This window comes from Lycium barbarum, chromosome 12, assembly GCF_019175385.1.
Source record: "Lycium barbarum isolate Lr01 chromosome 12, ASM1917538v2, whole genome shotgun sequence".
Taxonomy (NCBI): Eukaryota; Viridiplantae; Streptophyta; class Magnoliopsida; order Solanales; family Solanaceae; genus Lycium; species Lycium barbarum.
This window is the reverse complement of record NC_083348.1, coordinates 53,725,066-53,752,221: the sequence shown is the minus strand read 5'-3', so window position 1 is coordinate 53,752,221 and position 27,156 is coordinate 53,725,066. Positions and strand designations below refer to the sequence as shown.

General features: G+C 34.9%; 1 protein-coding gene across 5 annotated transcripts; it reads left to right on the top strand.

The window, feature by feature from the left end:
• The first annotated feature begins 17,348 nt into the window (after positions 1-17,348).
• Positions 17,349-25,074, top strand: LOC132623305 (kinesin-like protein KIN-7F). 5 transcript variants are annotated; one of them, XM_060338038.1, is made up of 13 exons: positions 17,351-17,987; positions 18,225-18,314; positions 18,417-18,517; positions 18,764-18,880; positions 18,974-19,055; positions 19,381-19,448; positions 19,527-19,592; positions 19,673-19,797; positions 20,340-20,676; positions 21,423-21,518; positions 21,597-22,694; positions 23,520-23,827; positions 24,574-25,074. In XM_060338038.1, the coding sequence occupies exons 1-13, from the start codon at positions 17,816-17,818 to the stop codon at positions 24,884-24,886; spliced, it is 2,973 nt and encodes a 990-aa protein (XP_060194021.1). In that variant the 5' UTR covers positions 17,351-17,815; the 3' UTR covers positions 24,887-25,074. The 5 variants fall into 5 exon arrangements, with proteins under 5 accessions (XP_060194025.1, XP_060194021.1, XP_060194023.1 ...); XM_060338040.1 differs by having other exon boundaries at positions 17,849-17,987; positions 18,229-18,314; XM_060338039.1 differs by having other exon boundaries at positions 17,851-17,987; positions 18,260-18,314.
• Positions 25,075-27,156: the final 2,082 nt, after the last annotated feature.

Here is a 27,156-nt window from a genome sequence, read left to right as displayed (position 1 = left end):
AGATGAGTTTAAACTGATAAGGGAAGAGATTCGGATTTTCAAGAAAGAAGTAGGCGTTTTGTTTTCAATATGTTTTTTTTACTTCATATTGCTTGTGTCAAGTAATTAACAATTCTAATTCTATTTTTTGTCTTTCAAAACTGTAGGTGTTTGACTACATGGATAACAACTTCAAAAAGTTGTTAGATGCAATAAAGGGCAATCAAACACTAGATAAGGTAAAAATCAACACTAAAAATGGAAATTATTTACTTTTTAAGTTATTTTGATATATTTATTGGAAGACTTTATATTTTCTTTTGGAAAATTTTAAAGGTCGGAGACACAATGTTGCAAGCTGACTTACATAGTGATGGTGGGATTTCTCAAGGCAATCAAAGTGGCGGTGCAGTAAAGCTTTCAACCAAAGAGAATCAAGGTGGTGGTGCCACTTCCGCGCAGAGGAGTCATCCAGTGGTACTTATTTTTTCTTTCACTTTTCTATATTTGCAGTATTTTTTTCAAAGGGAAAATATTGGATTTTTAGTTGTGTTTAGTATTACCTATAGTGTATTTACATATATAGTTTTCACATGGTGATTTGTTAGTAGTGTTCTTTTTGATGTATCTATTTGTGCTATTTTTGTTAAGATTGTGTTTATATATAGTGCTATATTTGTTTTGGATTGATATTTTAATATTAGTTTTTCATATATGTTGTGGCTGTATTTTAATTGTATTTTGATTATTATGTTCAATGTTACTTATTCTGGTTTCTGTTTACTATATTTCAGGCATATTTACCATATATTTTGTCTATATTTATATGAAACTTTTAACTTTTATAGCAGTGCTATATATGTGTATCTATTTTTTCTTGTTTTTTATTTTAGGAATCTCAGCAAATCGGCGATATGGAGAATGCTAATGCTAAATTTACCGCATCAAAGGAAATGGTAGCGGACTTGCTAGTCAACTGTCCTTTAGCATGTGTTATTCCTCTTGGTCCTCCTCTAGTACCACGCGATGATCAAACCGATTTATCAAGTTTAAGGACCCCTCAGAATCTGGACGATAACCCGGTAACCATCTCTCAGTGGATGATTCCTGATTCTCAGATACCAATCCAACTTGGAGTACAACCAACAACCGGACAAAGTTCAACTAATGAAACTGAACAGCAAGTTGGAGTACAACCGATCGTTGGCCACAGTTCAAGTGATGAAACTGGACAACAAGTTCCCGTACAACCAAATGCGGGTCAAAGCTCAAGTGGTGAGACTGCACAGTTTTCAAACACTGAAAAACAGATCATTGTCCATCCAGGTGCTGCCCGAGAAAGGAAACCAAGCAAATACAACCTGTCCCCTTATTGTCTCAATTTCAGCTCAGCGGGTTCTTCTGCCAAAAATATCAGTCCTTGCATTTATCAGAAAAAACACCCATTTGTTGACCACCCTATAAATGCCCCGTTAGATACTTCGTTTCTTCAAGAATATCAAAAGTGGCTTGAGAAGGATCTGTTGAAATCGCATGACAAAAGGTACTTATTGTCACAACTTATTTTTTTAGTTTTCCAGAATTCAATTATCAATAAACTTAACGTATGTTCTTTCCATTGTTGATATACAGGAAGCCAAAGGAAAATCATTACAGAAAGAACAAGGAAGGACTCGATCCTGCGGATACCGAACTTCGGTTGCATTTAGGCGTTACAGCCGTATCCGACAAAACTGGTTCTACTTGTTATCTATGGATGGGCAACTTTGGACTGATGAGGTTTGATATCTTTCTGCTTGTTATCTAAGTTTTTTATGTTTTATAATAGAATTACAATGTGATGTATCTAGAGTATATTTTTACTATATTTGACATATATATATATATATAGTTCAAAATTTTGTATTTACATTAAGACTGTATTGTATTTTTAGAATATTGTCATCATTATATTTGCACTAAATTTAATATACAGACATTAATTTACTAGTTGAGCATAGTACTGACTAGGTATACAGAATTGTATTTTTGCTATATTTAAGAGTATATTTCACTATATTTACTATATATACAACAATATTTTTATTGAACATAGTATTGATTATAGTCACTGAATTGATGTTTTTACAGCATATTGATGTTATTTTCTACTACCTACGCAAGAAGGGGAAGTATCACAATAACAGCAATTATAGATTCACCACTGCCAGCTGTATTTTTCACACTTTAGTTGCTGAAATTTACAAATCTTGGGAAAACCCTGATTCATCCACATGTGTCGCCAGTAAGGAAGATGAACTGTGTAAGTACATTAACGGGTACAGGCTGTTGGCTAATGTACCATGATATACTGTTGACAACGTACTAATTCCTGTCAACATAAAAGAGGAAAATCACTGGATTTTGGTTGTGATATCATTCACTGACAGGTCTGCACTCATCCAATGAAAAGATCATTCATTTTTCTACAAATTTTATATGTTTGTTTTTTTCGTATATTTTCTTTTTACAAACAGGTTCATCTACGTATACAACTCATACCGAGCTGCAGGGCATGATGCTTTCGTTAGAGCCGGAGTGAAAATGTTGGCTACTCTTGTGACACACAGTCTACAAATGACTGATTTCTATGAGAAGAAGGCGGATATAGATTTTGCCACACATCCTTCTTACAGAAATAGAGAACAGACCGACAACTTTGACATTGTGAATGTAGACAATCTCCCGCAACAAGCTCCCTCTAGCATGTAAGAATCTCTTCCAATAAAAAACACAATAAATACATCTTTTTTTTCGTGGGTTTTGATAAGTAAATTTTTTGATCATTTTTGTTCAGGGATTGTGGTGTGTATGTGGCAGCCTTCGCTGAATACTTGAGCTCAAGTGAAGTCATCCCAACCGAATTCAATGCAAAGTTACTCTGTATGAGATACGGCGCCCTTTTATGCGACTATGCATGGGATAAGGCAAACAACAATGCATCAAGTGATAACGAGCAGCCTCCAAGACCAATTAGACCGGCAGTTGATTACCATGCAGTTGATAAAGAGGATCTTGATTAGGCCACCAATTCATTTGTGTTTTTGATTTTCATGTTGAACAACAGCATAGTTGGTTGCGACTTTTGTTGCTGTTTTTTCATTTTGGACATATCGTTTCATGTGCAGTAATGTTTTTTAGGATGATTAATATTGAACACCACCTTATGGTTTTTATATTGTTGTTTCTTTCAAGTATGTTATTTTTTCAATGCATAAATTCCATTTTTCATTATCTGTGAAATGTATTCATTTAACAAAGTAGTATATATAACCATTTAAATACAGTCGATATATACAGAAAATATAACTCAGATATATTCCATAAGTCCATTTTTTAAATTACAGTGTGTTACAAAATTTAAAATTTCATCTAAATACACTTCAAATATATGTAAAATATATATCAAATATAGTTAACAGTAAACCAGAATAAGTATTATCTACCAGATTAGACAAAATGCAACTAAAATATAGCCAAAATATATACGAAATACAACTATTAAATCATAAATCCAAAACAAAGGGTCAAATCAGTTAACATAGAGTAGACTTTCCAAATACCATTTAACCACCAATATAGCATTACATTGAAAAACATCTGATGTTCAACCATGTGAAATACAATCATACTAGAATAATATGAATTCAAGATGAATTCATTTTTTATTTTTAACTGAAATTTAATGCAGAATTGTCTTAACAAATAAAATCAAAATGGACTTATTTATTCTTCTTATTGAGCGGCGGATTATCACACGAACGCCTATTATGACCAAGACGTCCACATTTACCGCAGGAATTCCTGCGTTTACCAATAATCAAATCATGTAATGGCTTGTCCCTCTTCTTTTTTGGCCTCCCAGGGGGTCTCTTATAGATCGGTGGCATAACAACTTCATCTAATATACTTTTAGGAACATTCCACTCGGTCTCATTGGGAAGAGGATCAACTGGCACATCATATGTGTTCACAACTGTTTCCGGCTTGAATAAATCCGAACAATATACATCAGCAGTCAAATTATTATTATTCAATACTGCCCATGCATGAGAACACGGTATCTCGTCCAGTTGGAACATCCTGCAGCTGCAAGTTTTCTTCTTCAAATCTATTATGAAACGCCTCGGTCCATCATTCACTGTGTAAACATATTCAGTTGACGCTTCAACCTGAGAACCATTTAACAAATAAACAAGCATTACCTGAGCAGTTTTACCATATTGGGAATATATATAAATATACATTAGATATAGTAAAAATATAGATTAAATTTTTGTGTTGCAAACAAAGATACCCTCATTCGTATTGATTTGTACTCGTTGATCGACAACATCTCTTGATACCGCCTCATCAGTATTGTGAATGTGTAGGTACCATTTTTTCTATTTGTGCAATTCCATCTACCAAACATCTTCCTCACTTCTTCAAGGAAATCAAAAATATGTAACTCTCTTGCAGCAACCAGTTTTCCATTAATACATTCGGCTATATTCGAAGTCATTGTCCATCCTCTGTTAACAGGTGAATAAAGCCTAGACCATTTATCTCTTCCAGCATCTTCTAGGTATCGTTTTACCCGAATATCAACATTCCCAATCTTCTCTATCAATTTATCGAACTCATCCTGGCTGTATGCTTTCACTAGTGAATAAAATATAGGACTCAACACCTCACTGTTTGTTGTGTATTGCTTTGTCACATTTTTCCACAAATGCCATATACAAGCCAAATGAGGAACAGTAGGATACACCTTTGAAATTGCGTGTATTATGCTTTCATGTCTGTCGGACACAACACACATAATTTGCCTAACACCATAAGCCTGCTTGAACAGTTCAAAGAACCACGTCCAGGACTTATTATTCTCATAATCTATCACACCATACGCTAGTGGTAGGATATTACCTACAAAAATCAGTATATATTTATAATATATTCAACACATATTTCAACTGAATTTGATCTCACATTGTATTTTTAGCAACATCATTTATAAAACAACAGTATATATTTACAGTATATTTACCTCATATTTACAGTGTATTTCAACATATAATATTCACAAATTAACACCAGCAATACATCCAGAGTATGTTTTTAGCAGCTTTATTTGCAAATCAATAAGCATAATGTTGTATTTATAAAAAAAACATTCATAGAATAGAATTACACATACCTGCTCCATCCAAAGTACTTGCCGACACGAATGTACCATTATACGTTGATTTAAGGTGTGCACCATCCACTACAACTATTGGTCTACAACACTCGAATCCCTTTATGAATGCTTTGAGTGCTACAAACAAATACATAAACTCATTTTCTGGTGATTTAAGCATTTTAACGAGCGATCCAGGATACGTTTTATCAAGTATGTATATATATGCCGGCAACTTCTTGTATGAATCAGCTGGATCACCTCTGAAATCTTTTATAGCCTTCTCTCTAGCTCTCCATGCCATCATATAAGAAACATCTATGCCGAATTCATTCTTAACATCATCTATTATATCCCCAGGCGTGACCTTCCTTTTATGGTTAGTTATTTTCGCCTTCACAACCACTTCTCCAATAAACCAACTTGTTTCTTGTCTTTGTGAATACACCTTATCCTTCAACGGACATGTATGTTCGTCATCGAAAGCTCTAACCCTGAACATTTCAGAATCCCCAATTCTCGACGCTCTGAATTTCCATTTACATTCCGGCGACCAACATGCCAGAGTGTAGCTACATAATACAATGCAAATAGTACATATTGAATCAATTAAATACAGTATAAATATACAAAAATATATCAGAAATATATTGCATCAATTTTTTTAAAAATTAACAGTGTGCTAAATAAGTTAACAAATCATCTCAATATAGTACAAATATAACAAAAATACATCTGCACTTTCTGTTACCAAAATACATTTAGAAAATCATACCTTATAGCATTCGATCTCTCTGTTTTGAAATTGAATCTTTCATGAATTGCGTATTTCGTCATTGCAATTTTCAAAGTTTCCTTATCCTAGTAAATTTGATCGACAAAAACTCCTTTCGCTTCCGGTTTCGAAATTACCAAATTGTTATCATTCCCAAACAAAACAACAGCGTTTCCTGTAGAATCACAAACTTTCATACCATCCTGATTCTCGCTATATCCAATTTGCAGCACATCATCTCCAATAATACGATTACCAGTTGTACCATCCTCAACATCAAAATCATGAATACTAACGCACATTGGATACATCCCCAAAACTCTGTTTTCTCTCTTAAGCTCAACGTACACACGAACTCCCATATCGTTGTGTATTTCAATTGGTTGAAAATCGCCTTCAACAGTATATTTTATTGAAATAGTTTTCCTGACAGTATCCACACCTAATTGATTTGTAATCGTACAAACTAACTCATCGTAATTGCAATTATCAATGAATACAACAGCATCAATTTTGTAATTCACAAAACAGTTCTGATCGTTCCAAAAACCAGAATGACGGATCAACGCAGTTACGCTTGTCATTATCCTGTTGTTTTCGAATACAGCAATGTGTTATATTCAATTTAGCTGAAACAATTTCAGAAAAGACGAACAAAAAAAAAATTGTAGTGAAAAAATCGTTACCTCAATTATGAACTCAACTTGATGAAATCAAATATATATTCGTCGTGATAATCAAGCTCTGTTCACTGGTTTGATATTGTTATTTTTCAAAGATTTTTGATGAACTAGTTTTTGAACCTTTTTATTTTTGGTTAAAAATATGATTGTAATTTTTTAATTCAATTTTTTTTGAATTTGTTAGCTGTTTGAATGAGATATGGAATCAGATATGGAATGGGAGGATATTTGCGTGAATCAGGGAACAATAGAACCGATTCTAATTTAAATTGGAACATATTTTGTTTCCATAAATATAGCACTGTCAGTTAGTGTATTTCCGCTATATTTATGTTATATTTTGGTATACCCGACTACTAGATAAATATAGAGTCATCTAGTTACGAATTGTAAATATAGAATATGTAGTTATAGGTTGTTAGAAGGAGCTAAAAGGTAGCTGTTTGTGAAAATTTTACTAAATAGAACTAGACAAAACTCAATAATATCTGGATTATGTACTTTCAATTTGATTTATAAAAGCATAATTCGTTCAATCTATCTAAATTTGAGTTACACTTGTCGAGTTACAACGGGTTGCTCAACTTATTTCTTCTTAATGTGCCAATGTTGTTTCAATCAGCTTATTTTGGCCCATAATTGTGCGACCCGTCCAATTTTCCCTAATTAGAATGGTTGGTTTTGAGTAATTTTTTTGCGCGGATTGCCCTTCTTTTGGGGTGGTCTTTAAATTTTGCTCCTCATATTTGTGGTCTTTAAATTTTGTCCTTCGCTTGGATACCTGAGGTTCTGAGTTCGAACTGCCGCTCAGGCATAAAATAAAAAAATAATTTCGCAAGGCAGGGCTGGGGGGAGTGTATGCCGGATCTAGCATAAAGTCCTTAAGGAAAAACTAAAGTTATGCCGGAGGGGGTATAACTTTTCCTCAAGGCATAGTTCAGTTATGCCTTATGGGGCAAAACTTTTCCTTAAGGAACTATACCTTATGGGGCATACTTAAGGAACTATGCCTTATGGGGCATACTTATGGGGCAGACTTTTAATTAAGGCATAACCAAAAGTATGCCCCATAAGGCAGAACTTTTTCTTAAGGTATAGACTTTGCCTTATAAGACAAACTTTTAGTTATGCCTTAAGGAAAAATTCCGCCTTATGTGGCATACTATAAAAGTTTGCCATTAAAAGTATGCCCCCACCGGCATAAACTTGTGAAGGAATTACCAAAGTTATGCCGGACCCGGCATACTTATGCCAAGTCTGCCCATAAGGCATAAGTATGCCGGGTCCGGCATAAGTTTGGTAATTCTTTAACAAGTTTATGTCGGTGGGGGCATACTTTTAATGGGCAAACTTTTATGCCGGACCCGGCATAAACTTGTGAAGGAATTACCAAAGTTATGCCAAGTCTGCCCATAAGGCATAAGTATGTCGGGTCCGGCATAACTTTGGTAATTCCTTCACAAGTGTATGCCGATGGGGTCATAGCGAAATTTAAACTCTGCCTTGCGATTTTTTAAAAAATTTTGACTGTGTGGGAGTTCGAACCTGGAACCCATGGGGTTTAGCCGAAGGAAAAAATTTAAAGATTTCAAATATGAGGGGCAAAATTTAAAGACCACCCCAAAACAAGGGCAATTCTGCGAATTGCCCGTTTTGAGTTCTTACTTGTTGCTTAACTCATATTGGCCCGACTTATTTTGATGGGCAAAGGGTCAAATTTACCCTCAAAGTATGGTTTATAGTTTAAATTTGCCCTCAGTCAAAGTTTGGGATCAAATTTGCCCTCCCTGTTAGGTACTTGGTATATTTGCCCTTTTATGGATGGAAGTGTAACTTGGATTCCACAACACAAAAAAATTAGCCACGTAGGCTCCACGTAGACTCCGAAACCCAATTATTTTAACTCATAGCCCGTGACCCGTTTACCCATCATATAAAATAATACATCCCTATTCCCTTTTATTTTAGAAAAGCAAGGGAACGAAAGAGAGAACAAAAAGGGGACTTAGAGTTTTTCATTTTTTCTTAAACCATATTGTGCCTCACAATTTGGGTATTAGGGTTTTCATTTTTTATTGATTTCAGCCCACATTTTCCTCTCCTACAAGCCTTTCTCTTGGTGTGTTCGTCAATTTTTTGGATTGATTTGTTGTTGATTTTAATTTAGTACTTAGCAAATACCCTTGATTTAATTCATACTTCATTTTTGTTTATAGAGAAGTTCTTGTGGATATTGACAATGGGAACATGAAGAATACTCCGAAAGTTTCGTAGGCGAATTAATGTTGTCATTGGATGCGTTTAAGAAGGAAATAGAAGACGTTAAGACCGAAAGAGATAAATTGTAAGACCGAAAGGGATAAATTGAAGGAAGAAATAGTTGCGTTGAAGGGTATAAATCAAGCTGAAATGAACAAAGTTTTGAAATGCGCGTGGTTCTGATGATTTCATGGGCGTTAGTTGTTGGATTCGTTGCGGCGTCGATTATGTATTTCTAGCTTCAGACGAAGTTTGGTGTGTTGTTTATGATTAAGAACTACTAGCTATGAACTAAGTTCATGTTTTTACCTTATTGTGCCATTAAATCTGGTGGTTTAATGAGTTACTGTAGCTTACCATTTGTGCCATTTCGTGCCCATGTTATAAACAAAGTCCAGTTGGTGAGCCTTTTGGTTTTTGATGTACCAACTTTAATATTAATGAAGTGTATAATTGTTGGTTTAGTTAACACATTTGCTTCATTTTTGTTAGATGTACATGTATACTTGTACCCATTTCGTTTGGTTCATTAACCACTGTACATTGCGACTTATCCTGAAAGAAAAACTCTTTGTTGGTTTGGTTTCATAGATATTGTTGGTTTGGTTTCAGCTTAAAACTCATAATTGATATGCATTAGGCCAAGATCAACTGGGCAGTCAAAGGGGTACAACAGTTCCAAAAGCAACTGAAGGTAACAATCATAGAATTCTGAGCTAAATCAAAAACGAACCCCACAACAAAAATGGTAGTAAATAGCAGCACCAACAAGCAAAAAGAGGTACAGTAAAGATAAGAACTAAAGAATTCTGATTCACATTCCCCTTCCTTGTCTTCATCTTCTCTGCTCTCACCCTTAGCTGATTCCTTATAACTGCAGCCTTGTTTTGCCAAGTCAATTTTGGTGGTTGATTGGCTAACTCACACTAGTAGAATCACCAAGGGACCAAGCCCTGAAATGCGTTTCTGTTCTCTCTTTCCTTTCCTCTCTTTTCTAAAATAAAAGGGGCTAGGATTGTATTAGTTTATATGATGGGTAAACGGGTCACGGGTCATGGGTTAAAATAATTGGGTTTGAGAGTCTACGTGAAGCTTATGTGGCTAATTTTTTTATGTCGTGGAGTTCAAGTCACACTTCCATCCATGAAAGGGAAAAGAGTCAACTTTACCCTCCAACTATTATTTATAATTTATATTTGCCCTCCGTTAAAGTTTGTTCATATTTAACCCTCCCGTGAAGAAACTTATTACATTTGCCCTTATCACTAACGAATTGCTGACTACATTAAAGAAACTTCTATCCACATAGTTTCTTTTATTTTAAATCATACCAATTGAATTTTGCCATGTAATTTTCTTTTTCAATTAAAAGCAGGGAAATTAAATCACTTCTACTAAGACCCAATTGTTCATCAAATGCAACAGTTGGTTTAATCTGTTTATGGAAGTCATAAGTAAGTAACGATGGATTTCGACCAATGGGGTTAAGAAGAACTTCTTTGGTACCAAAGTTTGGAAAAACTCAAGGCGTTCATCTAAGCAATGATTAATCCGACAATTAAGGAAATGAGGACGGCAATTAAGGATTTTGGTGAGGTCAGAAGATGGTATACCTAAATCAGTGAGTATTTTGAGCTTTGAGTGAAGATTTTTGAGGTCCATTTTTTCCAAAGATGGGCGTCAATGAAAAATCTTGGAAATGTCATCATCAGTGCAAGCCTAAATGCCTAAACAATCTGCTAGATAGAGATGTAATGGGTTTGGGTAAAAAAATTGGTAAGTAATCATTTTTTTAGTAAATTAATCTGCGGCGGTGGATGGCGGTGACAGTGGCGGAGCATAAGAAGGGGAAGTGATGATTTGATGGAGAAGAAGATTAGGTATTGTATTTATTTATTTTTATTGAAAAAGAGAATTATATGACAAAATTCAATTGGTATTAAACCCGTCAACCGGTCTGGTTTTACCGGTTCAAATCGGTAACCAGATCAGTAAAACCGGAACCGGTTAACCGGTTTCGGTTAATCGTTTATTTTATACCGGTCCGATTTCATTTTTTTTGAAATCGGAACCGGTAAAACCGGAACCGAACCGGTTAAATCGGTGGATTTTTTTTTTTTTTTTTAATTGTAGTAGCCGTTGGCAGCCCAATGGACCGTTGGGCAACAGTCCATTTGCAAAAATGGTCGTTGTCAAACGGACCCCAACTCATTTTTTGCCCCCCCCTCCCCCCAAACTTTTTTTTAACACTTTAACCCATCCCCCACCCCAATATAAACCCCTCTCAATTTTCATTTTAATCCACACCAATTCACTCTTCTCTTTCTCTCAAATCTCAATCTCTCAATTATAGTTACTTTGCAATAATTAGCCACTTTAAATTTCTCTCAAATAAATATTATAAAGTCTTAATATAGTTTCAATTATTAATTTTGCAATTATATTATTGTTGGTGATTTTGCAACAATCTGAAGTAGTTTTGGTGGATTTGCAATTCTAGACGCCTTCACTTTGTTGGAAATTAGTCCGGCAATTTGGTACCTTCGTTCCAGCTCTATCTTTATTTTTCGCAATTTAATTTGTTACAATTCATTTTGTTGTGATTTATTTGAGTGTGATTTAAATTAATTCTATTTAATAATGGCGAAGAGATTTAGACGTGATGCCGATAGTAGTGGTATTATTAGGCGTGGGCTTAATGAGGAAACATTTGTGGAAGAAACACCTAATTTAGGTATTGATATTGGTGGAAATAATCCACTTTTAGGTCATGAGGCAATGCAACAACATTATACCGACACTTTTAATGAAATTGATAATGATGATGAAGAAACACAACCCCCCAAAAATCTCATAGGAGATACATGTCCTGCACAATCACATACACAAGACAAACCGCCTAGAACTCGTAAGCCAACCGCTAAAATTTGAAAATTTATGACTAAGGATAGGGAAAGCCAAACAGCTAAATGTACCCTATGTGGACAAATATTTACTTTTAAGCAAGAAACTAGTAAGGATGATGGAACGGGTACACTAAATGCTCATATGAGAAAGAAACATATAGATGTTTGGGGAGAGCAAACGGGTTCAAATGTGATAGTCAAATGACAATAGATCCACGAATCGGTATAAATTTTAAGTATGACAAGAAAAAAGAGTGTGTAGTTTCAAATAGCTAAAATGGTAGCTTATGATTGTTTATCATTTTCCTTTCCTTCGGGTTTGAGGTTTGTTACTTACATTCAACGTTGTTATAATCCGTTATTTGAGGGTATTCCTAGAAGTACTTGTAGAGCGGATGTTATAGATTCGTATAAAAAATATAGATTTTATTTGCGTCATGTATTTAATTCTTTAAATTGTAATGTTTCTCTTACCACTGATTTGAGTCTTAGTCTTAACAAATTAGATTTTTTTGCTATTACATGTCATTGGGTTGATGACAATTGGGTTATGCAAAAAAGAATTATAGCTTTTTATATGATGAAGGAAAAGGTTATCACGATGAGAATTTTTTAGCGGATTCAATGTCTACTATTATGAGATTTTTTAATATTTATAGAAAAACATTTTGTATTGCTTTAGATAATGCTTCTAATAATACAAAGACGATTGGTCTTTTAAAAAGAGAACTAAACCCTCCGCTAAGAAATATTTTTCATGTAAGATGTAGTTGTCACATTTTAAACTTAATTGTTAAAGATGGTCTTGTGCGTTTTGACGATTCTATTCAAAAAGCTAGAGATGCGGTTGCGTTTCTTTTTTGTAATGCTAATATGGGAAGAATTAGAGATTTTAAAAATGCTTGTGTGGAAAATAATCTTAGACATAGGAAAATTCAAGTAGAAATTGAGACTAGATGGAACTACACTTACATTATGCTACAACAAGCATATGAGTATAGGATTCTCATACAACAAGTTCACAACAAATATAATATTAATAGTGATGATTGGTTAAATTTTACGGATTGGGAAGATGTTAAGGAATGTGTTGAACTCTTAGAAATTTTTTATAATGCAACTCTTGCTTTTTCTAAACAATTCTATCCCACGGTAACCGAAATTTTAGCCTACTTAGCGGAAATAGCTAGAGTTTTACAAGAGTATAAATATAAACCCGGTTATCAAGTGGCTATTTTTGATATGACAACAAAATTTAAGAAGTATTTTTTTTGCCATCCCAACTTTATTTATATTGGGTCCTCTTTTAAATCCTTATTTAAAAGTGTCTTATACTAAAGCATTGGTTGGTCAAATTTATACATTTTTAGAAATTGAAGAGGGAGTTTAACCATCTTTAGCGGAAGCCGAACTCGCTATTGATGACGAATTTAGAAAAGTTTTTACTCATTATTCTAATTTGGAAGAACATGCTACACCGTTGTTCCACGCCCTACTACTTCTCAAAGTAGAAAAAAGGGCTTGTCGGGTTTTAAAGTTTTACATTCACATCCAACTCCTTCTTCTAATGCAAACTTTGATGAATATCACTTTTATTTAATGCAGCCAAATGTGGATATCAAGGAACTAGATGAGTTGGACGTCTTAGCATGGTGGAAGAAATACAAGGCAAGTCATCCGATACTCTCAAGAATGGCTCGAGATATCCTTACGGTTCAAGTATAAATCGTGGCTTCGGAGAGTGCATTTAGCCAAGGAAGATAACAAAATTGGAGACCATAGACACTCATTATCCGGCTTTAGCTTGCAAGTACTAGTTTGCATTCGCGATTGGATTAGATCAAAGCGACGCAACCAAAACTTAGAAGCGGAGGAAGGCGAAGAGGAAGAGATTGAAGATTTGATAGCAAGTGGACCAGACCAAATGGAAGACTTTGAAGATATCTCCATGACCGAATATGATATGGGGGAAATTAACCAAATGATTGAGAATTGGTGATTTTATTATTCTACTATTTCTTTGCAACTCATGTATTATTTGCAAGTTAAAAAAAAAATTACATCTTGCAAATAAATGTCATCCAAGAATGAATAAAATATATGGCTCATTGAGCTTTCTTCTATTTACTTATATTCATATTTTTACTTATATTAAGTTAGGAATATACCTAAAATATACTAATAATATACTTATAATATACATCTACTTAAATTAAAAACTAGAAAGTTATATACTTGAAAAATAACTAAAATATACTAAGAATATACTTATAATATAAATATACTTAATTTATAAAATACGAATTTATAAACTTAGAAAAACATTAAGCTATAAATAACTTAAGTTATATATATAAGTATATATAGTATACATACAACTTAAATATATATATATATATATATATATATATATATATATATATATATAATGTACAAAAAACAAAAACAAAAAAGAGGTTTTGCCACTTTTGAATCGGATCGGTCCGGTTTCGGTTATTTAATCGGTAAACCGAAACCGGTGGCCGGTTTCAATTTTTGAACCGGAAACCGGCCGGTTTATTAACCGGTTACCGGTCCGGTCTGGTTCAAACCGGTTAACGGGCTTAATTGGTATGGTTTAAAATAAAAAGAAAACTTATATATCCACATGGTGCCTATTAGGGGTGTACAAAGTAAACCGATAAACCGCACCAAATCGATAAACCGAATCAAACTGAGAAAAAAACCCGACTAGTAGTTTCATTTGACTTGATTTGGTGTTAAAAAAAACCCGATCATAATTGATTTGGTTTGGGTTTAGCTAAAAAAATGTCAAATCGAACCAAACCAACCCGACATTACATTTATTCAATTTTTAAAATATTTTATACATAAATATATTTATTTGTAATGTAATTTATAAATATTTCATAAATGTTTTACTAGTTTTTTGTCTATTATCGTATCATTTCAAGCTTGAACTTAGAATTTTGAATGTTAAAAAACTTTAAATAACATGGATGTTAGTAACTCAAAAGAGAAAATACATAAACCCCCCCCCCCCCCCCCAACGTATAGTTAGATTAATTATGACGCACTCAAACTTTTCGGGGGACCTATTACCCCTCCGACCTTATTTTTTCTGTATTTTTGTACCATTTTTTGGCTGACGTGGCACAAAAAAAATTGATGCCCAGTTGCACAATCGAGAGTGTTGCACACTCTCCGCCACATTGGTGCCCGTCAGTGCCACGTCAATAAAGCTACTAATTGCAATTTATTTTTCTCTTTCTTCTTCTTTCTCCTCAACCACCCCCACCGCCGCCACCGACGTCGCCATGATTGAACATAGCCCAGTTCGTGAAATCATGGGCAGTTCGTGCAATTTCTACATTGTTGTTAAATTTCATTCCCCATGAATTTTCATGAAATTTAACAAATGACAAGAGGAGCGGGTTGGACAATTTCCTTGAAATTTAACAAACAACAATTTCCATTGTTGTTAAATTCCAGTCCATGATTGAACATAGCTCAGAAAGGAATAAATTGCACAGTTTGTCCTTCAAATGGCAATTTCTTCAAATGGGTGGGGCAAAAGGAGCGGGGTTGGGGGGGGGGGGGGGGCGACAACAGCAACAACAGAAAAATGAAGAAATTGTACAATCTCGAGTTTGGGAGGGGGGGGGGGGGGGGAGGGTGCTGAAATGAAGAAGAAGAAGAAGAGGGGTTTATGATAAAATTGAATGTGTGTGTTAATGGAGGAAGAAAATGGGTTGAATATTTCTTGAAAATAAGTTCTTTATGATTGATGATTAAATTGAATGTGTGTGTTAATGGAGGAAGAAAATGGGTTGAATACGTTTGTGTTAATAGAGGAAGAAAATAGGTTGAATGTGTGTGTGTTAATGGAGGAAGAAAATCGATTGAATGTGTGTGTGTTAATGGAGGAAGAAAATGAGTTAATGGATTTCTTGAAATAAAGAAGAAGAAGAAGAGTTTAGTGATGAAGAAGACAAAATTAATGGAGGGTTTAATAGTTAATTAGAGGTTAATTAGTGTAAATATAATTAATAAAAGAAAAATTAAATGAAAAAAAGAAAGGAAAAGTGGCAGTGATGTGGCACTGACGTGGCACAAATGTGGCGGAGAGTGTACAACACTCTCCACTGTGCAACTGGGCATCAATTTTTTTTTTTGGTGCCACGTCAGCCAAAAAATTGTACAAAAATACAGAAAAAATAAGGCCAGGGGGTAATAGGTCGCCCGCAAAGGTTGGATGCGTCATAATTAATCCGAGTATACGTTGGGGGTGGGGGTGGGTTATGTATTTTCCCTAACTCAAAATAAAGTCCAAACCAAAACCAACTCAACACTAATGCTAACAAAAGAAATTCAATTATTCTACCACTAGGAATAACAATAATATTGGATATCTATTCTTTAGTTTTGCATAATTGGTTTAGAGAGTGAAAATACATGACTTAATTTTTTTCTTTTTGTTATGTAATTAATAGTACTTATTAGTCGTACCTTTTTAGCATGACTAGTATTTTTAGATTATGATCATTTTCTTTATGACTTACCAATTAGCAATATTTATTTTAACTGATTTTGTTATATTTTTTATTGAATATTTTAATACAATGTCATCACTCTTCTCACATTGTGTTATTTTCTTAAGAAACACCTTATTATATAGTTATATCTTACTAGGACTAAAGAAATATTTGAATTAAAAGTTATATGTTTTGTATAAAGACTTTTTCGAAAAAAATCGAAAAAACCCGAGAAAATCAAATAACTTGAGAAAATCCAAGGTTGAAAAACCCGAGTTTTATTGGTTTGGTTTGGCGTATAAATTTAAAAACCCGACGCAATTGGTTTGGTTTGATTTGATATTTACAAAATCCGAACCAACCCGATCCATGTACACCCCTAGTGCCTATGTTGATAGATAAGGGCTTCTAGTCAGCAATCTGTTAGTGATAAGGGCAAATGTAACAAGTTTTTTAAAGGGAGGATAAATATGAATCAAAACTTTAACGGAGGACAAATCTAAACTATAAACAATAGTTAGAGGGTAAATTTGACCCTTTTCTCTCCATAAAATGACAAATATACCAAGTATCCTAATGAGGAAGACAAATTTGATTCCAAACTTTGACGGAAGATAAATTTAAACTATAAACCATACTTGGGGGTTAAATTTGACCCTTTGCCCTATTTTGATTGATAAAATTTTGGACAGAAAGAATTATAAAATGTTTTCCTTCGTCCAATATTCAACCTACTAACTTGAATCTGGGAACAATAGAAGACGTACTAAATCAAATAAGGTGAAATATGAACAATTAACAACCAACTAATGATTAAAAGAAATGTTGTATTAGCGTACTACACGTGAAAATATATCGTCAAGTAAATAAGGTGGTGTACGGCCAACTTTTTTTTTTTTTTAAATAATCTTTGTAAGCTTCAACCAATCAGGGAAAAAGAAAAAAAGTCCCAATTTTTTTTTTTTTTCTCTATACCTCTTCTTTGATTTATAATAATGCTGTGATTCTCAAATTCAATTCTCAACTGTCATTAATATCCATTTCTTTTTCTTTCTCTTTCTCTTTCTCTCTGATATCATATTCCAAACAAAAGGAGAAGGAGAAAGAGAAAGAGAAAGAGAGAGGGAGTTTTTCAAAGAAAGCTTCTTTTTTCTTCAAAATTTATCATATCAAATTTCCATTAAAACAACCCACAGAAGAACAAACTAAAATTCTTCCATTACCCAGGTCAAAAGGAAAAAAAAAAACGAAAAGAAAAATATCTTCTTGATCTTTTTGAACTATTATCAATACTATTACGTATAATGCAGGCACATATATTAACAAGATTGTAAATTGGACCATGACCATCAGGTGCACCAATATACACTGACTCTTTTCTTCTCTTTGAAGAATGAAAGGCCAAGGAAATTAAATGGGATTTTCGGGTTTACTTTCTCTATATATAATTTGAGGTGATTTTGAGGAGACTGGAAAAAATGGAGGAGCGCGAAGAGAGGATTTGTGTATCGGTGAGGCTAAGGCCATTGAATGAGAAAGAAAGAAACGATGTTACAGATTGGGAATGTATCAATGACACAACTATTATATACAAAAATGTTAGCCTTTCGCCATCAGAGCGCTTAATGTATCCCTCTGCATATACATTTGGTAAGTCATTACATTTGATTGTATCTATATATGATTCCAAATTTTTGGTATAGTGTGTAATTCTTTATTTATTTATGCAAAAAGTAACCCAATAATCCTAGTTCATAGGGTGTTATGCTTGCAGCCTCAACAAATCCTGATTTACCATATTATCACATGTTTATCAAGTGAATTATCAATTACATAGTTTCTCTGTGTGGACATTATTATGTTATTGGTTTATGATTTTGTATCTAGACAGGGTATTCACCAGTGATTGCTCTACAAGACAGGTTTATGAAGAAGCAGCTAAAGAAGTTGCTCTTTCCGTGGTCAAAGGATTCAATTGTGAGTAATAAAAACTATGTGTTTTGCTTGTAGTTTTTGAATTTTTGAACAGAAGTCTATGTCCTGTATTAATAATCTAAAATCATTTGTTGTATCTACTAGCAAGTGTTCTTGCCTATGGCCAAACAAGCAGTGGAAAGACCTACACTATGATTGGAATAACTGAATATGCAATAGCAGATATCTACGAATACGTGCACAAGGTAACCTGATGGAACTTCATGATCAATTCACTACAAAAAAAGAAAAAAAGAAACAATGGAATTAGCTACGAATTTCGTCGCTAATCCATCGCTAAATAGGATTAGCAACGCTTTTGTTGTTTAGCTACAGAATTCGTCTGCCGCTAATTCATGTCTTTTTAGTACATACTGTTTGTTGTGGTTTCACTACTTCTTTTGTTCCAAGAGTTTTTGCTTGCTCTAATTACCAAAATTTACTACATATAGCACACAGAAAGAGACTTTGTTTTGAAGTTTTCTGCCATGGAGATATACAATGAATCTGTTCGAGATCTCCTTGGTGAAGGTAGCAGTACTCCACTCAGACTTCTAGATGATCCGGAGGTTAGTTTGATTTACTGATCAACAAAATATTAGTCCTGTTTGTCTATTTTTCTCTTCTTTTCCCACTTAAATCATGTAGAGCAATTTCACCAGAGAGGGACCGTTGTTGAGAAACTCACTGAGGAAATATTGAGGGATTGGAACCATGTGATTCATCTCCTTTCTATATGTGAAGGTAAGAAAATGATAGTCTGGTTGTCCAAGCTTTCAAAATCTGCTTATTTTGAGAGCTGCTTTTTCGAAGAAGTACTTTTGGTGAGTAGTAGTTTTTGTTTGGCTAATCAACTTGAAAAATACTTTTGCCATAAGTAGAGCAGTACTTTGTGCTTGACCAATGTTCCAAAAGTGATTTTGGAGAAAAATTACCTTTTTTAGATTCTGGAAAACAACTTCTGCCACTACTCAATAATACCTATTTTTCCTCAAAAGCTTGGCCAAACACTGAGTAGCCTTGTTTTATAATTAACCATGGTTTTGAAATTTAGAACTAAATTTTGCAGCTCAGAGACAGATTGGGGAGACTTCCCTCAATGAAACAAGCTCTAGATCTCACCAAATCATCAGACTGGTAAAAAGCTGAAATTTCTTGTCTAACAGGCTATTGTGCTTTAAAACAACAAGATTTTTGATGTACAAGTTGGTGCAGACAATTGAAAGTTCCGCTCGTGAGTATTCAGGCAACGACAACTCGAGTACCCTTTTAGCTACTGTGGTACGCAAATGTTTTTCTGTTGCCGAATATAGAGTGTTAATATAACATACTCAGCTGATTGTTTTATCATTGAAACACAGAATTTTGTCGATTTGGCTGGAAGTGAGCGGGCATCTCAGTCGTTGTCAGCTGGTACAAGGCTGAAAGAAGGCTGTCACATAAACCGCAGCTTGCTGACCCTGGGCACTGTTATTCGTAAGCTAAGGTTGTTCAACGTTCTTGCAGTCCTAAGCAATTTGACAAAGATCATTAAATAGCTCTATAAGAAGGGTTTAAATCCTGTAATGCTTGTGCTAAAGTTGTACATTGTGCATTGCCTTCTAATCAGTTGCATCAGATGTGCATGGTCTTCTTAGCATTTTCTTCTATTTTCACTCATGTTTCCTTCCTATGGCCTGCAAGATTTAAAGGGATAATTACATTTGTGGACATCTCAAGAGAATAATAGTCATAAAATGTATAGGTTTTGTATATTTAAGCATAAATATACATATAATATACATATTGTATATACACTTTTATACATATAATATACACAAATATACAAATAATATTCACAATCAAAGTATAGGTTTTGTATATCTTGGCTAGTGCCCGTAACTAACTTGGGCCAACAGGCTAAAAATTTAAAAATCCCAAATTTAAAATGTAAACCAAATTTAAGCTTGACATACCTCCTTTGATTGCTGCTGATGAATTTGGAAACTGAAGCTATAACTAATTCAGGTTGCTGTATATTTAATGCAGCAAGGATAGGAGGGGTCACATTCCTTTCCGAGATTCAAAGCTAACTAGGATATTGCAGCCCTCATTAGGCGGCAATGGTAGAACTGCCATCATCTGTACAATTAGCCCTGCACGAAGTCATGTTGAGCAATCAAGGAATACACTACTGTTTGCGAGTTGTGCAAAGGAAGTAACTACTAATGCCCAAGCGAACATAGTAATGTCAGATAAAACATTAGTGAAGCATTTGCAGAGGGAGTTGGCAAGATTGGAAAGTGAGTTAAGGTATCCTAGGGCTTGTATATTCCCTTCAGATTACGAAGCGTTACTGCAAGAGAAGGACCATCAAATACAACAGGTAATGCATCTTGATGACTATAATAGCAAACGTGCTAATGTGTCAGCAAAAGGTAGGAAGTCACTGGAAGGGCACAATTGTGGTTCAAGCACAAATAAATGACACTAGATGTTAAACTGAAAATAAAACAGTTGAAGGTCCAAAGTTCAATGTTGGAAGAATACAGATAATTGAGATTTTCAGCATGTAAGATGTAGCTTTTATTATATACTACTAGAAAACAGGAATTAGCGATGGAAAATTTCTGTAGCTAAATAGCAAAATCCATGCTCATCCCATTTAGGAAGTGATTATCAAAAACTCCTGTTAGCTACAAGCAATTTAGCAACGGCTTAGCAAAGAAGTTTGTAGCTAATTCTATTTTTTTTAAAGTGATATATCTAGCATGTTAATAGTCTTTTCTTTCGCAAATGAAGCATATCTAATTACCCTGACAAGCTATTTGGGGTCTCTCATCTTTATTGTCTTAAATTACAAGTTCATTTTCCTGATTCTTTTACGGGATCTTTATACAAATAGCCGGCCGGATTCACTATTTACTTTTCCTAGCAGGTATATATAAATTATATACTAATTATGCACCATTATACACATTTATTATACTGGAATTACCCATATATAATACATATTCAGGCTATTTTTAGTTTAAGCCGTTGGGTGAACGGCTATTTAGATTAGTTCTTCTTTTACAAATGCACTGCTGTTTGACATATTGAATCCTTGATCAACTTTCCCCTTTCCTATAGCTGGAGAAGGAGATAAAGGACTTAATTTTGCAACGCGACATTGCTCAGAGTCAAGTTAAAGATCTGTTGAAGCTGCTTGGAGATGATGTAATACAGGTAAACGAAATTTATTAGACTCTACTAGTTTCCTCATCTATATATTTGCTTACTCTATCCTAAAGACATATTCCACAGGTTGGTTTTGGACACTACCCGAATCTGCGTGTGAAGAGATCACCAGATTATCAAAGCCCAATGCAACAGATTTCCCTATTGAGAGAAACTCGTTACATAGATGTTGATGTTAGAGCACGTTCAATGGGACATAGTAGGTGTAGCTCTGAGGATCAGTTTATACACGTGCCAGAGTTTGAAGAAACAATCTTTCGCAACAATGCATTTCCAATGCTATTAGTTGGCAGTTCAAATAATAGCAGAAGTGATTCATGTCAGGGATGGGATGATCAAGCTGAAAAACAAAGTAACAAGACTTCTGAGGATCTATGCAAGGAAGTTCGTTGCATTGAAACAGAAGAATCCAGTGTCAAGGGAACACAGTATTCATTTCCTGAAGAAAATGGTCGCTTTCCAGCTTTATTTACCATTATAAATGGGGAAAGAATAAATCACGGAACAATATCACCTCGATCAGTGACACCTCAGCATAAGGAAAACGGGGAGTTGAAACCATCACCGTTTAAAGAAGACCAAGAATCAGTGTCATCATCATTTTTCGAGGAAGGAAGGAATTCCAATAGAGATTTAGTGTCATTTCCCTTAAGGGTTGAGCAAGCCCTTGAATCATCAAAGTGCAAGGACGACAAAGAGTCCGCGCCATTGCTGTTAAAAGAAGAGAAAGAAGAGAAAAAATTAATTTGTGTTTATTCCTCAAATGCTCCTCCAGAAAAATTATCCTCACCATGTGATAGAAATTTGAAGTTATATAAAAGTACAAGTTGCAAAGCTAGCATAATTATTGATCGATCTTCTCCATGCTTAGAGGAGTCCAACAGAAATGAAAATGCACCACCATCTGACCTAGAAAGAGATTTCAATGCAAGACCTCAGGATTCAGAAATGAGAATTTGTCCTATGAACTTTGGCTCTGATGTTAAGTGTTCTTCAGGAAATGGTCCCTCCTTTCATGAAGAGGGTGCTGTCAATATTGAACTTGAGGTTCCAAAGAGGAAACCTTTTACTAAGGAGGATGTCAACAATGCTGATGGTGCATGCAGTGCAAGGGTGAATGAAATGGACGAGCTTCAACATGAAACGGGTGTCAAAGAATATCATGTGAGTATCAGCCCTCATGCTCTCCTTTTCATTCTGCCATCTTATTAAGCACCTTTTCATCATACTTTTTTAGTCTTATGTTTTCGTACTTCCAATCATTCATGGGGATCTACTGAAAGGTGCAACTATGCACATCGCAAGCAATGCATATGTCCATGTTGATTATAAAGATAAAGTTTAGGAATTGGCCTATTCCCTTTTAACAATTTGGTCAGAAAGAATGTTCACAATTTTTTTTTTTTTTTGAAGCTATTATAATCAGTATATGGAAGGGGAGCCTTGCAGCAAAGGTCAAGATTGTCTTGACCTATAGGTCACGCGTTCGAACGATGGAAGCAGCCACTAATGCTTGCATTATGTTAGGCTATCTACATCACACCCATTGGGGTGCAACCCTTCCCAAGATCTTGCTAACGCGGGATGCTTTGTGCACCGAGCATTAAATAAATAAATTATAATCGTGAGAATGATTGTTCTGACTCAGAAGAACCGGAAGCCATCCTTTGTTTTAAGACTATACTCCCTTTGTCCCTATTTATGTGACACCCTTTATTTTTTTAGTCAGTCTAAAAAATAATAACGCTGTTCTATATTCAATTTAACTTTAAACTAATGAGCTATTTATAGTCACACAAATATCCGTGGCTTGTTTTAGATCATAAGTTTTTTTTTCATTCTTAAACTTCATGTCCGGTTAAACACCTTCACATAAATTGGGACAGGGAGTACTTTGGAATTTATACGTGCAGCTTATGTTGAAATAGGGGGGGAGCTTAATCTTCTTTCATTTTGTGAGTGATGTGTCCTTGTATGTCACTGGTTCAGGAGGCTGAAGCAGAGCATGATAAACCTTCAAAGAGTGTCAGAGATGTTGAGCCACTTGAAGATGATTATAAAAGTTGTTACAACTGGCCCTCCGAATTCAAGAGACTTCAAAAAGAGATTATAGAACTTTGGCATGCTTGCAATGTCTCCTTGGCACACAGAACATACTTCTTCCTTCTTTTCCAAGGTGATACCACAGATGCTATATACATGGAGGTTGAAATTAGAAGATTAAACTTCCTCAAGGACACATTTTCACGTGGAGAGAAAACCGTGGTGAATGGTAGGACTTTGTCACTCGAGGGAAGGTAATATACTTGCATCCCCTCGAAACTTTATTCTATGGTGTTCCCTTGCAAATAGAAGTGCGTAAACAAACATACATGAAATGTTGTCCATAATTCTCCATTTCTATCATTATATTTATCCTTGTGACGTCTTCTTTGCACCTACCGCTTAGGGTGTGTTTGGTATGATGGAAAAGTTTTCATGGAAAAATTTTCTTGGAAAAGAAGTGAGTTTCTTATTATCTAGTGTTTGGTAAGTAAGCAAAAAAATATTATCTCAGGAGCATCAACGAAGCATTATGGGTTGTGGAATGGGGTGGGGAGTGGGGGTTTCGATGTGGCAGGAGGTGGGATAATCAAGGAGTGGGGGTTGGGGGACATTGGGTGGGTGGGGAGGAGGAAGTAAACTTATAATGTCACTTATAGAGCTTGTTTTCCCTACTTTCATTGGGGAAATCATTTTCCTCATTTTTAAGTAAATTGTTTTCTTAGAGAAAATGTTTCCAAAATATTTTGACCAACCAAACATGAGAAAATTGGAATTCCTCCATACCAAACACACCCTCAGTCTTTCTGCCAATGTTGCCACTTCGCATAGTACTAATGTACCTTCGTGTATGCAGTTATCCAAAAAATTGCTTCCTTGGACTTCTTTAGCCACTTTAATCTTGTATTTGTTAATGTTAAGTGTAGCAGACTGCTACAGAACATTAAAATGAAATATTCTTTGTTCACTTATTAATTCTTGTTTCAATACTGGAAAACAGCAAGAAAGATCTTCGAGAAGAGAGACGGATGCTTAGCAAGCAAATGCAGAAAAAGTTAAGCGAAGCAGAACGAGAAAGTTTGTACCTTAAGTGGGGCATTCTGATCAATAGCAAAAGAAGAAGGGTACAGTTGGCTCAGAAATTGTGGACCAAAACAGATGATATAAACCACATTGCAGATAGTGCCTATTTAGTAGCAAAGTTGGCTGGGTTGATGGAGCCAGGAAAAGGTCCTAAGGAGATGTTTGGACTTGATTTTCCAGGAACAAGTAGAAATTATAGTTTCAAAACAGGCCTGAAATCTATTTTGTAATAGTATTGAGGAACATCTTAAATACTTGGTGATATAGGCTGCCTCATATCTTCCAACTCCTTTTTCTTTGATGTTCAATCCTCTCCGTCTCTTTTTTTGTCTTTCCTTTTTGTCATGCTAATTGTAATGAGTTTTAGTTTTGTACAGGAGGCCCAAATTAATATTACTGATGATTGGAGAAAGTGTAACCAACGAACGTCATTTCCTCTATCACAATCTTTCAAAGTAGGATTTTTTTTTTTGGGGGGGGGGGGGGGGGGGGGGGGTTGGTAATGAATCCATAAATAGCGGGAGTAGAGAAAGAAAAAGAGGAGGTGGTATTGGGCAGGATTAAAATCCTGCATTTCTAATCCTCTATTAACCATATTGTTACAACCGTTAGTTTCCTCCTACTTTATCATGCCCCCGCTTTCTAGGTGATGTTGTTGCTTTTTCTTTTTGCATATTACGGTGTTATAAGAAGGACATGTTTTCTTCATGCAAAATAACATAAATAGCCTCTTTCAGTTATCACCAACAATCAAGCGAACACTTTAACATTTCAAGTGCCCAACTAGACACTACAGTTACCAGTTTTAAAAAAAAAAAAAAAAGAAGTGACCAACTAGACACTTCTAATCCTTAAAACTGTGTCTCATGAATACTCGATGGGCTGACCTGTTTAAATGAGCCAATATTTGGCTACACATTTTATACACGTGTCTTAGGAATAAAAGATGAATTAAAACAAAAACAAAAAGGCACTTGCAATTATTTCGGTTTCCGCACAATTCAAGATAAAAGCATATACTATAACACGTGCAAGACAATCCAAGGCATCAACGCTGTAAATATTGGGTGAGATGATCAGTTTTTGGACCGCTTATTAATGTTTAATAAAAATCATGAAATTTAAATAATGTTTAATACTTAACTAATGAAACTTAAACCTTCCGTCACTTCAAACTCAAGAAACAATGCATTGAGTTTAATACTAGGATTTGCATGACTGCATCAATTTATAGTTATCTGTTGGGTGTGCGAACAAAGTATCACATTAGTAGCTGGAAAGAAAAAGGAGCTACTTATAAGGAGTTGGATACTCTTAATGATGTGAGGCCTTTTGGAGAAAACCGTGCGGACTTGGCCCAAAGCGGACAATATCATATCATGTTAAGAGTATCTTTGGATCGTTTTAGCCCAACAACTAGTATCAGAGCCAATGATTTGACGGGACAAGTATGAAGATGGCGGAGTGTGGCGTGGGACCCGGCTTAGTGCCTTTTCCCGTCTATGGGCCGGTTTATGACCTTTACCCGTAGCTTTGAAGATGCCGACACAGCCATTGGGCTTCGGTGACCATAAATTCACTGACGATGTGGGTAGTACACAGACATGTTGATTCTCTGACCCGTGAATTGTGGTAATGAGCCATCTGGAACTTAGTTTGAGGGGGAGATTGTTTGGATGTGCGAACAAAGTACCACATTGGTAGCTAAAAAGAAAAATGAGCTACTTATAAGGTGCTGGATTACTCTTAATGATGTGAGGCCTTTTGGAGAAAACTGTGCGGGCTTGGCCCAAAGCGGACAATATCACATTATGTTAAGAGTATCTTTGAGCCGTTTTAGCCTAACAACTGGTATCAGAGCCAATGGTTTGGCGAGATGAGTATGAAGATGGCGGAGTGTGGCGTGGGGCTCGGCTTAGTGCCTTTGCCCGTCTATGGGCTGGTTTACAACCTTTACCTGTAGCTTTGAAGACGCATACACAACCTTTGGATTTCGATGACCGTAAAAGGATTAACTAGAAGGAATCTAGGAACCAAAATATTAGTAGTAATTTATGATGATAGGTGATCAGACCTAAAGAAGTCAATAATAGGATTAACAGAAAATATAGAACAGAAAGAAATTACAAGAATAGATTAGAGCGTTTCACTTTTTTTTGTTAGAAAATATAGAACAGAAAGCAATTACAAGAATAGATTAGAGTATTTCACTTTACCTAATACATGCTAAAAAAGAATAAACAATAAAACAAGAAATTCTCAATTAATAGAAGATTTTCAAGAAACCTTAATAAATGTAGATGAATATATGTCTGATAATGAAAATATATATTCTATCATAAGTGTAGACGCAAAAGAAAAAGTTAAAACAGACTCATCAGATTCAGAAAAAGAAGAACTAATAAATGAAATAGGATTAGAAAAATTAGATTTAGAAGCAATCCAAGCAAGCATGTTAGCAAATATCTCTGAAGATTGTAATCATGATTTTGAAAGAAAT

Excerpts from the sequence above, each read along its gene's own strand:
- LOC132623305 (XM_060338038.1), top strand. The coding sequence starts at position 17,816 with ATGGAGGAGCGCGAAGAGAGGATTTGTGTATCGGTGAGGCTAAGGCCA. Across the intron at positions 18,518-18,763 it reads TCTACGAATACGTGCACAAG|CACACAGAAAGAGACTTTGT; the intron begins GTAACCTGATGG and ends TACTACATATAG. Across the intron at positions 19,593-19,672 it reads GTACCCTTTTAGCTACTGTG|AATTTTGTCGATTTGGCTGG; the intron begins GTACGCAAATGT and ends ATTGAAACACAG.